The sequence below is a fragment of the Adiantum capillus-veneris genome, chromosome 5 (assembly GCF_014529385.1).
Source record: "Adiantum capillus-veneris isolate H3 chromosome 5, ASM1452938v2, whole genome shotgun sequence".
Lineage (NCBI taxonomy): Eukaryota > Viridiplantae > Streptophyta > Polypodiopsida > Polypodiales > Pteridaceae > Adiantum > Adiantum capillus-veneris.
In genome coordinates, this window is record NC_140935.1 from 90,566,550 (window position 1) to 90,579,476 (window position 12,927).

The following is a 12,927-nucleotide window of genomic DNA, read 5'->3' on the forward strand; positions in this document are numbered from 1 at the left end:
TTTCCATGCCAGCCTCAGTGCGGCTCCCACCAAGGATTAGGCTCCAATACAAGAAAACGAGCATAACAATAGCTTTAGGTTTGATATTCCAACATCCCCAATTCCTTACACTTTTGAGAAAAATTTCAGCCCAAACTTTCCTATATTCCTGCATCTTGCTTGAGTGTCTAGCCCGGGTTACAGTAGTCCATGCTATTTGGTCCAGTAAGAAGGTCGTATGCTGTCTCGCAGGACACCTCGAGAGAAATGGCATCTAGCCCCCTAAGTGCATCGTATTTGGCCCGTCAAACCAGGCCCGGAAACTCCAGCTACTTGCACCCAAGTTTCATGACTCTCACCAACAGGTCCCTCGTCGAGAGTACCACAGTCGAGAACTGGCTATTCGTTCTATATCCAGCACCATACATGTTCCCCATTGTTGGAGGGGAGAGAGTCGGCAAGGTCCACCTGACGCTCCTTATTATCAGTTTCACTTAAGTAGCCCGCAATCTTCCCATCTGGCTCGCAGGCCATCAATTCCCCATCCCAAGGGGCCTCACACTCATTGCATCCGCCAAAATCCAGCGAACATTCCTCATCGTAGGCATCTCCATATGTAGGAAACATCTCCTCGAGTTTCCTTGTCATTTGTTCCTCATCTATTTCATCCTCGCAAAACAAAATAGCATCCCCTTCCGTTTCTTCTTCACTCGACGCGTCAGCATTCCTCTCTTCCTTCGCAATCGCTAACTCAACGGCCCACTTATCCTGCATCATAGCAACCTTCTCAAAAAGCAAGGTTATCCCCTGCTCTTGTCGGTGGAGCTCGTCCTCCAACGTCGCTTTCTTCCTTTCAAGTTCCTTCCTAGTTCTCTTACTTTCCAACCGCATCGCACATGGCTATTGCAAGGAAGCACTAGGATGTTTTAACCAGATATGAAGGTGACAACTTTCTTCAAATGCAATCACCTATGCTTGCACCTTGAAGGGGTGTGGTCCTACACAAGATCTTCATGTGGGTGAGATAACTCATGATGAGATTGCTAGCCAAGAGGTGTTGGAAACACATGTGCCAAATGTGGTGCCCTTGTGAATGAACTTGATGAGCTCTTTGTACAAAATATTGTGTCTAGGAATACAAGATATGCCCAACATGATTGTGGCAAGAAAGCTCTGTGTTGTTTTCATCAGAGGCAAAGGGAGGGGCTCTCTACAGATACAATCAGCTATGCTTTCCCTTATGTTGCCCTACAAAGTGTGGCAATCCGGCAAAATTCCAAATGTGGTGCCGCTATCAAAGCATGGAAAGTTCTATTAATGAGATTTCTATCCAAAATTGCGTCTCTTGGAACGCATTCATTGCAGGATATGTACAACATAGGTGTTGCAAAGAACCTTTAGGCTGTTTTAACCGAATTTGAAGGAAAGACCTTTCTCCAAATGAAATCACCTATGCTTGCACCTTGAGAGGTATGTGGCCCTACTAGATTTTCACATGCGTGAGAAAATTCATGATGAGATTGCTAATGAGGGGTTGTTGGAAAAACATGTTGTGCTTGGCAATGCGTTGGTCTATATGTATGCCAAAGGTGGCAGATGCAATTACCTATGCTTTCACCTTGAAGGCGTGTGTCCTTATGCTACTAAGCATGTTGTGGCAAGGAAGCTCTGAGATATTTTAAGTCCAACTTGGCTCTAAGAAGGAAGCTATGTACTACTTTCACCAGCTGCGAACAGAAGCTCTCTCTCTAGACGCAATTGCCTATGCTTCCTACTTGAAGGACAAGGCATCGGTCTAGATGCTATCACCTATGGTTGCACTTTGAAGGCAAAGGTCAAGATGTATACCAGCTATGGTGCCTTTATGAACGAGCAAAAAGCTGTTGATGAGATTTCTTTTTGTACAAAATGTGTTCTCTTGGGCACAGATTGATTGCAAGGCTTGCATTTGATCCAGGATTATTTGCTTGCAAGATTTTACCATGGGCGAGTGTAATCGATAGGATGTCCTCTATTGGACTACACAATGATTGCGGTATTTGTCGAACAAGGGAATGACCAGCACACTCTGGGCAGATGCACTGATTGCTGGATTTTCCCAATAGGAGTAGTGCCAATAGGCGCCAGGCTGTTTTTGCCAGATTGCAACTTCAAAACATGTGCCCTTATGTTGCCCAACATGGTGTGGCAAGGAAACCTCTCTAAACTAGAAAAATGCCAAATGTGATGTCGCTATCAAAGCATGGAAAGTTCTATTGATGAGCTTTCTATCCAAAATTGCGTCTCTTGGAACACATTCATTGCAGGATATGTACAACACAGGTGTTGCAAATAACTCCAGGCTTTTTTAATCGGATGCAAAGGGAAGACCTTTCTCCGAATGCAATCACCTATGCTTGCACCTTGAGAGGTATGTGGCCCTACATAGACTTTCACATGCATGAGAAAATTCATGATGAGATTGCTAATCAGGGGTTGTTGGCAAAACATGGTGTGCTTGACAATGCGTTGGTCTATATATATGCCAAAGGTGGCATATGCAATTACCTATGCTTTCACCTTGAAGGCATATGTCCTTAGGCTACTGAGCATGTTGTGGCAAGGAAGCGCTTAGATTTTTTAAGCCCAACTTGGCTCTAAGAAAAAAGCTTTGTACTACTTTCACCAGTAGCGAATAGAAGGTCTCTCTCTAAATTATTGCCTATGCTTCCTACTTGAAGGACAAGGCATCTCTCTAGATGCTATCACCTATGGTTGCATCTTTGAAGGCCCAAGGTCGAGATGTATACCAGATATGGTGCCTTCATGAATGAGCAGAAATCTGTTGATGAGCTTTCTTTTTGTACAATATGTGTTCTCTTGGGCACAGATTGATTGCAAGGCTTGCATTTGATCCAAAATTATTTGCTTGCAATATTTTACCATGGTCGAGTGTAATCGATAGGATGTCCTCTATTGGACTGCACAATGATTGCGGTATTCGCCCAACAAGGGAATGACCAGCACACTATGGGCACATGCACTAAGCTGGATTTTTCCAATAGGGGTAGTGCCAATAGGCGCCAGACTGTGTCAACAGATGCACTGATTGCTTGATTTTCCCAATACAGGCAGTGCCAATATAGGCAAAATAATTCACGATGGTGATATTGTTAGTCATGGGCTATTGAAAAAAGAGGTCATGCTTGGCAATGCTTTCATCGATATGTTTGTTGATTTGTTCTTTGACTCTTGAAGTGCATTGATTGTATGAAATGCCCAACAGAGGCAAGGCCAAGAAGCCTTTGGCCATTTTCAATGAGTGCAGAGCTCTTTTTAGATGCAATCACCTACGCTTGCATCTTCAAGGCATGTGGCCGTACACAAGATCTAGGCTTTTCGAAGCGAGGGAAACTCTCCAGGCACAATTGCAGGAAGGCATGTGGATTTGGGAAAAAAAATCGAGTTTGACCAAGGAGCATCAGCTCCTAAAGGGTAAGAGAACTCAGAATTGGTCATCGCAAATGCAAGCATCACAAGGGGTGTAGCAGAATGAAGAGGATGAGAAGCCACCCTATTTGTTGCACCTGAGTTTGAGACATCAGAAACAAATGGAGCCTGATTCCCATGATACTTACCTGACAGTACAACATCATCACTGTCTTGCAACACCAGTCTGCAATTTGAATCAAAATCTGTCCTTGCCTAGCTCTTTTTACTTGTTCATCAACCTGATTTAACTCCCAAGCTGCTGTAGGTAATCCATAGGTCTTCTGAGAAAAACTTGATCCACCAAAACTTGGAGTTGTACCTTGATTTGAAGTAAATGATGCAGCTGAAATGCTTGAGTTCAATCCCATGTCATGATCACAGATGCATTGATTGCAATTTTGCTTCAAATATAGATGTAGATGAGGTGATTATATGCGACTCTATGCATGAGATACGGGGCTCTGATCAGCTACATGAGGTGGATGATTTGCAAGAGTATAATGTGGGCCAAGTCAAGCCTGATATGCATAGTTTGGAGATGGAGTGTTTGCTTGAGCCAGTGGTTGATCTACATGCCTCTGTAGAAGAGCTTGATGAGATGGAGAGTGGTGTTCTGTGCGGGGTTATGTCTGAGGTATCAGACTATGATAAGCCCCCTCCTATGGCTGAGCATATACATGGGCTTCGGAGTATCCAAGGCTCTTGATTCAGTGGGACATGTATGCACTTTTGAGGATGAGATTTAGTGTGAGTGCCCTGATGAACAATTTTTGAGCCATGTATGCGCTATTGAGGATGAGATTCAATGTCAAGGCCAAGATGCACAATCTGTGGGCCATGTCCAAGGGAGCGTTGGACTAGCTAGATGGACTATTTTGGATATGTTGTTTGCTTGATGATTTTCCGAGCCAAAAAGCACTCATTTTGATGGGTGAATGGAATATGCGGCAAGGTCAGTTACGACCATGTGAAATATGTTTTGGATTAGCGCAGATGATTTTAGGAATCTCATATTGATCGGTCATTAAAATACAAAGGATAAAAAAAGGTTGTTGGGGTATGGCCTGGTGGTTATGATGCATGGTGCTTGCGGATTACGCCAAAATTCGGGTCCACCAACACTCCCTTTTGTGGTAATTTTGCAGGTATAACGGGTGTCGAGGTGTGCCGAGATATTCGGTAGTGTTTAGCTCTTAATAATGTATGGTTTTGCCGAGTTTGGGCGATAGAACCTGGAGCCTGGGAATGCTTGTTTTTTTGTGTTGGAGCCAGATACGTTTGAGAAGCATGGCTAAAGGTGAAGTCAGGGATCTGAAGAACCATTATATCATAGTGAAGGACCAGATTTGGTTAAAACTCCGTTTGGATACTAGGGGACTTGAGAGCCCGAGGAATTGGCAAGACAAAAATGAGATCTCTAGCATGCCAACAGCCACTTTTCGACCTTGAGTAAAGCTCTTGTGGCATGTATGAAGATCAAGTGTTGTCGGGATGCCGAATGGAAACCAGAGTCAGTTTGCTTTTTTGCGCATAAGCTCACAAAATGGGCATGTATTAGGGCTAACAAAGACCCATTGATGGTGGATGTATGCAAGGCTATTCTGATATATGACAGTAGGGACTTGGCGTGTGGTAGCAGGGGTCTCAGAGTTTAGACAATCACTTCTCAAGCTCAGTTATGCGAGAAAATCAATGGGCATAATCGCGTAGTATGGGACCCAAGAAAAGGGGCTTAGGTTTGGATCGTGGATACAAGTATAGTGAAATGCAAAGTGACCAGTATGTATGAACCATAGTCACAAGCGGCGCATTCCGGGACGGGGAACGGGGGACAGCGCTCGAATGGATTTTTAGTGTAAAAAAGAGGGCGGGACGGCAAGTGGGGACGGGAAGCCCGAAAAAGGGCGTCCCCTGTTACTATGGTATGAACAAATCGAAGCCATTGAGTTTTGTGCGGATGCGATTGACAACCTCAAAATCTGTTCTATCTTCCCAAAATTTACTCTCTTCACTTTTCCCCCTCGCATTTGCCACCTGCAAATTGGTTATAGATAGCAGCCCTTGTTGGCAATGCATATGCATTCCAGACTGACCCAAATCCCTCATGGAACTACCACCTTCATTGGGTTGTTCTTTTGCCCCCAATGATGAGCTTGACATAAGGACCAGAACTTGTTGTTAGATCCTTCACTGATAGCCCCCTTGCCTCCACCAGTTTGCAGACAAGTACTGCATTTTCTCCACTAGATCATGGCCTCATATTTTCAAGAATAATCCGATGAAAACACTAGAGCTGGAGATAAGGTCCCCCATGTTCAGTTGGAGATATGTGCGGATGGCATGGAGTTAGAGAATGTACTAAATATCTAGGACACGGGCCAGCAAAGGCCTTTCGACAAATGCATTTTGGACAGGACGTTTCTAGGTGAGAAAACAAGTACAATACTAATCTAGTTAGCTGATGATGTTTGCATTTTGGCTAATGACGGTTGTGATGAAAGCTGGGTAGAGAATCAGAGTGTGGCTATGGAGGAGAGGGTACATGTGTCACGGGTGGCGTTAAAGGAAGGGTATGACCAGAGCGCATTGAGCCTTTGAGGCTAAAGCTGGTCCTTTGCGAGGGTCGCATGAACCCTATTTTTTGTATGACAGAAGAGGTGTGATCCTTAGAGCTCCAAACACTTATAATTTAGATTGTAGAGCCCATGGTGGCTCCTCGAGTTAAGGTAGATATACCCTCTAGCTCAACCCGATATTTCTCAATTGCTGGATATCCCCGCACGCTGACTCGTCATCTTTGTCGAGGGGGAATCTATCGACCATCCAGGGCCTGCATAAGTCCCAATCTCAGCCACCTTCCACCTCAAACTCGCTCGGATATATATATAACGTGTTTCGAACCCGAGGGAAGCTGATTCAATCTCCCCTTCCTGGTCTTTCCTCGACCAAAATCGCATGGATGCCTCCTTGCTTCCAGCTTCTTATACATTGTGATTACTTTGCACTTCACTCTTACTATAGATGCAATCCAAAACTGAGCCCCTTTACTTGGGTCCCATACCAAGCAATGATGCCCATGTTATTTCCCGCATAATTGTTCCTGAGGAGTAATCGTTCCACCTCCGAGACTCCCATTATTATACATCAGATCCCTTCCAACATACCTTAGATCAATCTTGCCAAGACACCATCTCGTAGTGGTCCGTTCGATATCTCACTGGCTGTTGTAGTACACAGTATCTTTGACATTGGCTTGATCATCTACGGCTCACAATCCTTGGGAGATTCATTCATTCCAGCCATCATTCGCCAGTTGTGCACTCCAAAGGAGGGGTGGTGACTTGTGGTTTGCTATGGACACACCTATGGACTCATCAAAGGAGTTCACATAAGATATAGCCATGCTCATGGCATATGGGATTCCGACATTCCCAGAGAAAACACCTCCATCTTGGGTGGACACGCACTTACCACTTGACCTCGACACGTCAGATCACTTGCTTACACAACAGGAGCATCTACATGCACTTAGGGAGAGGATCTTTGATCTCTTCCTAAACAACTTTATTGCTTGGATCTAGAGACTATAGTGGGACCTCAGTGCTTTGGAATCTCTTGGAGAGCTTACTCGCCAGTTACAAGAGATGAAGCATCCCATGACTGCATCCAGAGTCATCCAGAGCTTCGCTTAGATGGTAGTGTAATTACTCTTCTACACTCCTAATCGTTTGGATTCCTACCTTCAGAATTTTTTACACAAAGAATGAAGTTACTTCCTGCTAGGACACCATCTCGTGGTGGTCCGTGCGTTTTCTAAGCGAATGTTGCAGTACACCATATGTTTGACATCAGCTTCATCATCTACGGGCATAGAGTCCTTGGGAGATCCATTCATTCCAGCCATCATTCGGCGGTTGCACACTACAAAGGAAGTGTGACTTGTGGGTTGCTATGGACACACCTATGCACGCAGCAAAGGAATGCAAACGAGATATGGCTATGCTCATGGCATATGGGATTCCGACATTCCAAGAGAAAACACCACCGTCTTGGGAGGACAGACACCACTTGACCTCAACACGTCAGATCACTTGCTTACACAAGAGCATTTACATGGACTTACGGAGCTGCGTTTTTGGACAACTGCATCGTTTTCGCAACAAGAAGGAAGCGCTCATCTTTTCAACCCTAAATCTTGCCTTCCACTCCAGCTCACCTTGCCAATCGTGTTCCTCTTTAGATCATCAGATTTCACCCATACTTCCACTGCCACTTTCTCTATTTTTAGTCCACTAGGGATTTTGACATTGATTCCCAACCATCCTACACCCTCTACACCGTTCGAGACCCTGCCGGGAGCGTACGAGCACACTGAAAATCATTGGTCATAAGTGTTTTTATCACCTCGAATCGCGTTTTTGGGTGGACAGCAGCCTTTTCGCTTGTCTTTTTCACATAGGATGAAGTTACCTCCACCATCTCGTAGTGGTTCGCCGTTCGGTCCCTCGGTAACTGTTTCAATACACAGTGTCTTTGTCATTGGAGAGATTGATTCATTTCAGCCATAATTCAACCGTTGCGCACTCCAGAGAAGGTGGTGACTTGTGGTTTGCTATGGACACACCTTTGCACTCATTAAAGCAGTTCACATAACATATAGCCATGCTCATGGCATATGGGATTCTGACTCCTAGAGAAAACACCTCCATATTGGGTGGACAGACACTTACCACTTGAACTCAAGACGTCAGATCACTTGCTTACATAGGATCATCTACATGGACTTAGGGGGAGAATCTTTGATCTCTTCCTAGACAAGGTCATGGCTTGGAATCTCTAGAAGAGTTTACCCGCCAGATACAAGAGATGAAGCATCTCATGACTACATTCGGAGTCATCCAGAGCTTGGCTTAGATAGTAGTGCAATTGTTCTTCTACACTCCTAATCAGTTGGATTCCTACCTTGAGAGTTTCTTATACAATGGATGAAGTTACTTCCTTCCAAGACACCATCTCGTGGTGGTTCGTGCGTTTTCTAAGTGACTGTTGCAGTACACAGTATGCTCGACATCAGCTTGATTATCTATGGGCGTAGAGATCCATTCATTTCAACCATCATTCGGCAGTTGCACACTCCAAATAAAGTCGTGACTTGTGGTTTGCTATGGACACACCTATGCGCTCAGCAAAGGAGTGCACACGAGATATGACCATGCTCATGGCATATGGGATTCTGACATTCCCAGAGAAAACACCACCATCTTGGGTGGACAGAAACTTACCACTTGACCTTGACACATTAGATCACTTGCTTACACAAGAGAATCTACATGGACTTAGGGAGCTGCGTTTTTGGACAACTGTATCGTTTTCTCAACAAGAAGGCAATGCTCAGCTTTTCAACCCTAAATCTTACCTTCACACCAGCTCGCCTTGCCGATTTTGTTCCTCTTTAAAGCATCAGATTTCAGCTATACTTCCACTGCTACTTTCTCTGTTTTCAGCCCACCAGGGGCTCTGACATTAATTCCCCACCATCCCTACACCCTCTACACCGTTCCGGACCCTGCTGGGAGAGTATGAGCACGCTGAATATCAATGGACAAAAGCGTTTTTATCACCTCGCAATCGCGTTTTTGGGTGGACAACAGCATTTCCGCTTGTGTTTTTCACAAAGGATGAAGTTACCTTCAGCCACGACATCATGTCAAAGTGGTCCATTCGGTCTCTCAGTGACTGTTGCAGTACACAGTATCTTTGTCATTGGGGAGATCCGTTCACTCCAGCCATAATTCGACAGTTACGCACTCGAGAGGAGGTGGTGACTTGCGCTTTTCTATGGACAGACCTCTGCACTCATCAAAGGAGTTCACATAAAATATAGCCGTACTCATGGCATATGGGATTCCGACATTCCCAGAGAAAACACCTCCATATTGGGTGGACAGACACTTACCACTCGCCTTGCTGATCCTGTTCCTCTTTAGATCATCAGATTTCAGCCATACTTCCACTGCTATGTCTCTATTTTCAGCCCACTAGGGGCTCTAACATTGATTCCCCACTATCCCTACACCCTCTACACTATTCTGGACCCTGCTGGGAGCGTACGAGCACGTTGAAAATCAACAGGTGTTTTTATCACCTCGCAATCGCGTTTTTGGGTCAACAGCAGCCTTTTCGCTTTTGTTTTTCACATAGAATGAAGTTACCTCCAGCCAATACATGATCTTGTAGTGGTCCATTCGGTCTCTTATTGACTGTTGCAGTACACAGTATCTTTGTCATTGGGGAAATCCATTCATTCCCACCATCATTCGCCGCTTACTCACTCTAGAGGAAGTAGTGACTTGTGGTTTGCTATGGACACACCTATGCACTCATCAAAGGAGTGCACACGAGATATAGCCATGCTCATGGCATATGCGATTCCAACATTCCCAGAGAAAACACCTCCATCTTGGGTGGACAGGCTTTTACCACTTGACCATAGCACATTAGATTACTTGCTTACACAAGAGCATCTACATGGACTTAGGGAGAGGATCTTTGATCTCTTCCTAAACAACTTCATTGCTTGAATCTAGAGACTAGAGTGGGACTTTAGTGCTTTGGAATTTCTTGGAGAGTTTATCCGCCAAATACAGGAGATGAAGCATCCCGCGACTACGTCTGGAGTCATCCAGAGCTTGTCTTAGATGGTAGTGCAATTACCCTTCTACACTCCTGATCATTTGGATTCCTACCTTCAAAGTTTATTACACAAAGGGTGAAGTTACTTCCCGCCAAGACACCATCTCGTGGTGGTCCGTGAGTTTTCTCATGGTATTTCCCGCATAAATGTTCCCAAAGAGTAATCGTTCCACCTCGAAGACTCCCATTATTATACATCAGTTTCCTTTCAACATAGCATAGAGAAATGTTGCTTCATTAGGCCTCTCTCCGCTCGAACGCAAGTCGGTTCAATGGGGTTATTCTCCCGAAAGGGAGCCAATACTATCTACCATTGACAACCCCAATAACTCTCAATGTTGGTACACAATGCAATATCTTTACTCAAGACTCACATCAAGGTCCTTGGCCCATCAGAGACAATAGCCAACTGGGTTTGAGCCAACCATTCTCTTGTTCTAGGACTCTTTGATGAACCTTCAATTTTGCTTCTCGAAAGCATCATATTCTCATGCATTGAAGTCAGTATTCTCGAGGCTTCTCGCTCTATTTCACAAAGCTTGCAAAACCTTGCATTCCCGAAAAAAGAAAATAGCAGACCTACTGACCAGCATACTGCCTCTCTCTCCCTTTGCCTACTTTTGCTGTCTTCAAGAAGGCCAACGAAATTGTTCGCCGTGCCAATGGCACCCTCAATCGCCGCTTGGAAAACCTACTTGAATATAAGGTACCTTCCAGTGAGGTTCCTAATGAGCATGGTCTCTCCAGCAAGGACGTTGTCATCAACACGCACACATGGTTATGGGTGCGTGTATTCCTTCCTCCCGCAAGCTCAATGAAGAGAAACAATGGCTTGGCAAAGATGGACAACAGGTCTAAAGCTTCAAGCGATGCAACAGATAGGAAGAGACGCGTCATCTTCTACATTCATGGGGATGGGTTCGTAGTTATGGCTAAAGATGTTGCTTCTTATGACCAGTTCTATAGATGTGTATATAGGAGAAGTGAGACAGTGATAATCTTTGTGAAATATAGAAGGTTTCCAGAACATCGCTTCCCGATAGCATATGATGACTGCCATGTTGCTTTGGAATGGCTGAAGATGGCTACAGATCATAGCTTGATCTATCACAATGTGTGTTGATGGGTGATAGTGTAGGGGCAAACATTGTGCACCATGCAAGCGCCACATGGGGGGCCCGCAAATCATCGACACATCCACAAACTCTCCAGGTAACAACACATGTGTTACTCTTCCCTTTCTTTGGTAGTGAGGAGAAAACTCCAAGAGAGGTGCACATGCAAAACAAATCACTGCTTGTGAATGTGGAGAATGTAAACTGGCATTGGTGTGCTTATCTACCTCATGGGTCCAATAGAGATCATCCTGCCTGCAACGTGGTAGGCCCTAACGCACCGGTCCTGTCATTGCTGCAGCTCCCTCAGTCTCTAGTTGCCATTGCTATTTTGACATTCTAAAAGACTGGCAGCTTCGATATGCACAGGGTTTGGGGCGTGCATTGAAGCTTGTTCGACTTCTCTATTATACAGGAGGGGTACATTGCTTCCATTTAATGGCTAACAAAAAGCTTGGATCATGCTTCATGTCAGATATCTTGGCATTTATTGATGACGGGGAGGGCAAACAAAGTCTGTAGTCCACTGTAACTTCGGTGAAGTGAGATTGTTATTTTTCGATGTTGATCATCATGTTTATCCAAGAGCAACAGGCAATGCATTTCTATAAAATGCAATGGCAGCAAGGGTACAAAATGGAGAAGTTTATAAGTAGAAAGTGTTTTGTAGAGATTAATAGTGATGGACTCAGCAGAGTTCCTAGGAAGATGGTCTCATTGGTTCCTTTAAAATATGTTAGCTCTAGACTTCTTGCATGACCCTTCTCCAACAGTTCACTTTCCTATTCAATTGTCCACTCTCCAACTGATATAGCACGGTTTAATTGAACAAGTCACATTAGTGTCTCATTGAATAACTTGTTATGCTTTCAAAAGTACACCACACTTAGCGCACAAATTAGTCAAAGCATTGGCAAGTTTGGTGTTGTATTTCAATAGCCCCTCACTACTGACCACATCAATAATTTGTTTTCCTAGGTCAACATTTTGCATGGTTCCACATGCCTTCAAGTTGCAAGCATAAATGGTCAAGTTTGCAGACAAGCCTTGGCTGATTTGCATTATCTGAAACTGCCAGAGCTTTGTGGCCTGTCCATGCTGGGCATAGCCTGCAAGGAGTGCAATCCAAGTGACTACAGCCCAAAGACAGGAAGCTTGTCAAGAACTTGTTTTCTTTCAAAAATGCATCACACTTGGCATACATGTCAATCAAAGCTTTGTCAAGCATTATGTTGTTTTTCATCAGATCGTGAATCTATTGCCTTGGTCAACTTCTTGTTGTCTTGGTTGATTTCTTGTATGGTGCCACATTCCTTCCAAACGCAAGGATTAGTGATCAGGAGAGATGGTTGCCTTTGCTTAAAAAAAAAAAAAAAGCCTAGGGCTTTCACCCTAGCCTTGCATATACCTTGAGATAAGTGGAGTCCAAGATATAGCATTGCAAACATAAAGCTTACCAAGAACTTGTGTCCTATCAAAAGTATATCACATGCCACACATGTCAATCAAAGCTTTACCAAAGCTGGTCAAGCATTGTTGTCTTACAATTGGAAGCTTTGTCCATTGTCTCCATTTGAAGATGGATGAGGGATAAGGAACCATCAAAAAGTTTGTCTCCTATATATATGCATCAAGTGAGAGGGTTCTACACATGCACTTGAGTGTCAGA

The 12,927-nt window shown here is 44.3% G+C and overlaps 1 protein-coding gene and 1 pseudogene across 1 annotated transcript; one reads left to right on the plus strand and one right to left on the minus strand.

The window, feature by feature from the left end:
- Positions 1-387: 387 nt before the first annotated feature.
- On the minus strand, positions 388-870 carry LOC147457708 (uncharacterized). Its single transcript, XM_086513359.1, has one exon. It carries the CDS (start codon positions 868-870, stop codon positions 388-390), a length of 483 nt encoding a protein of 160 aa, XP_086369485.1.
- Positions 871-2,334: 1,464 nt separating this feature from the next.
- LOC147457709 (gibberellin receptor GID1C-like) lies at positions 2,335-11,780 on the plus strand (annotated as a pseudogene).
- Positions 11,781-12,927: the final 1,147 nt, after the last annotated feature.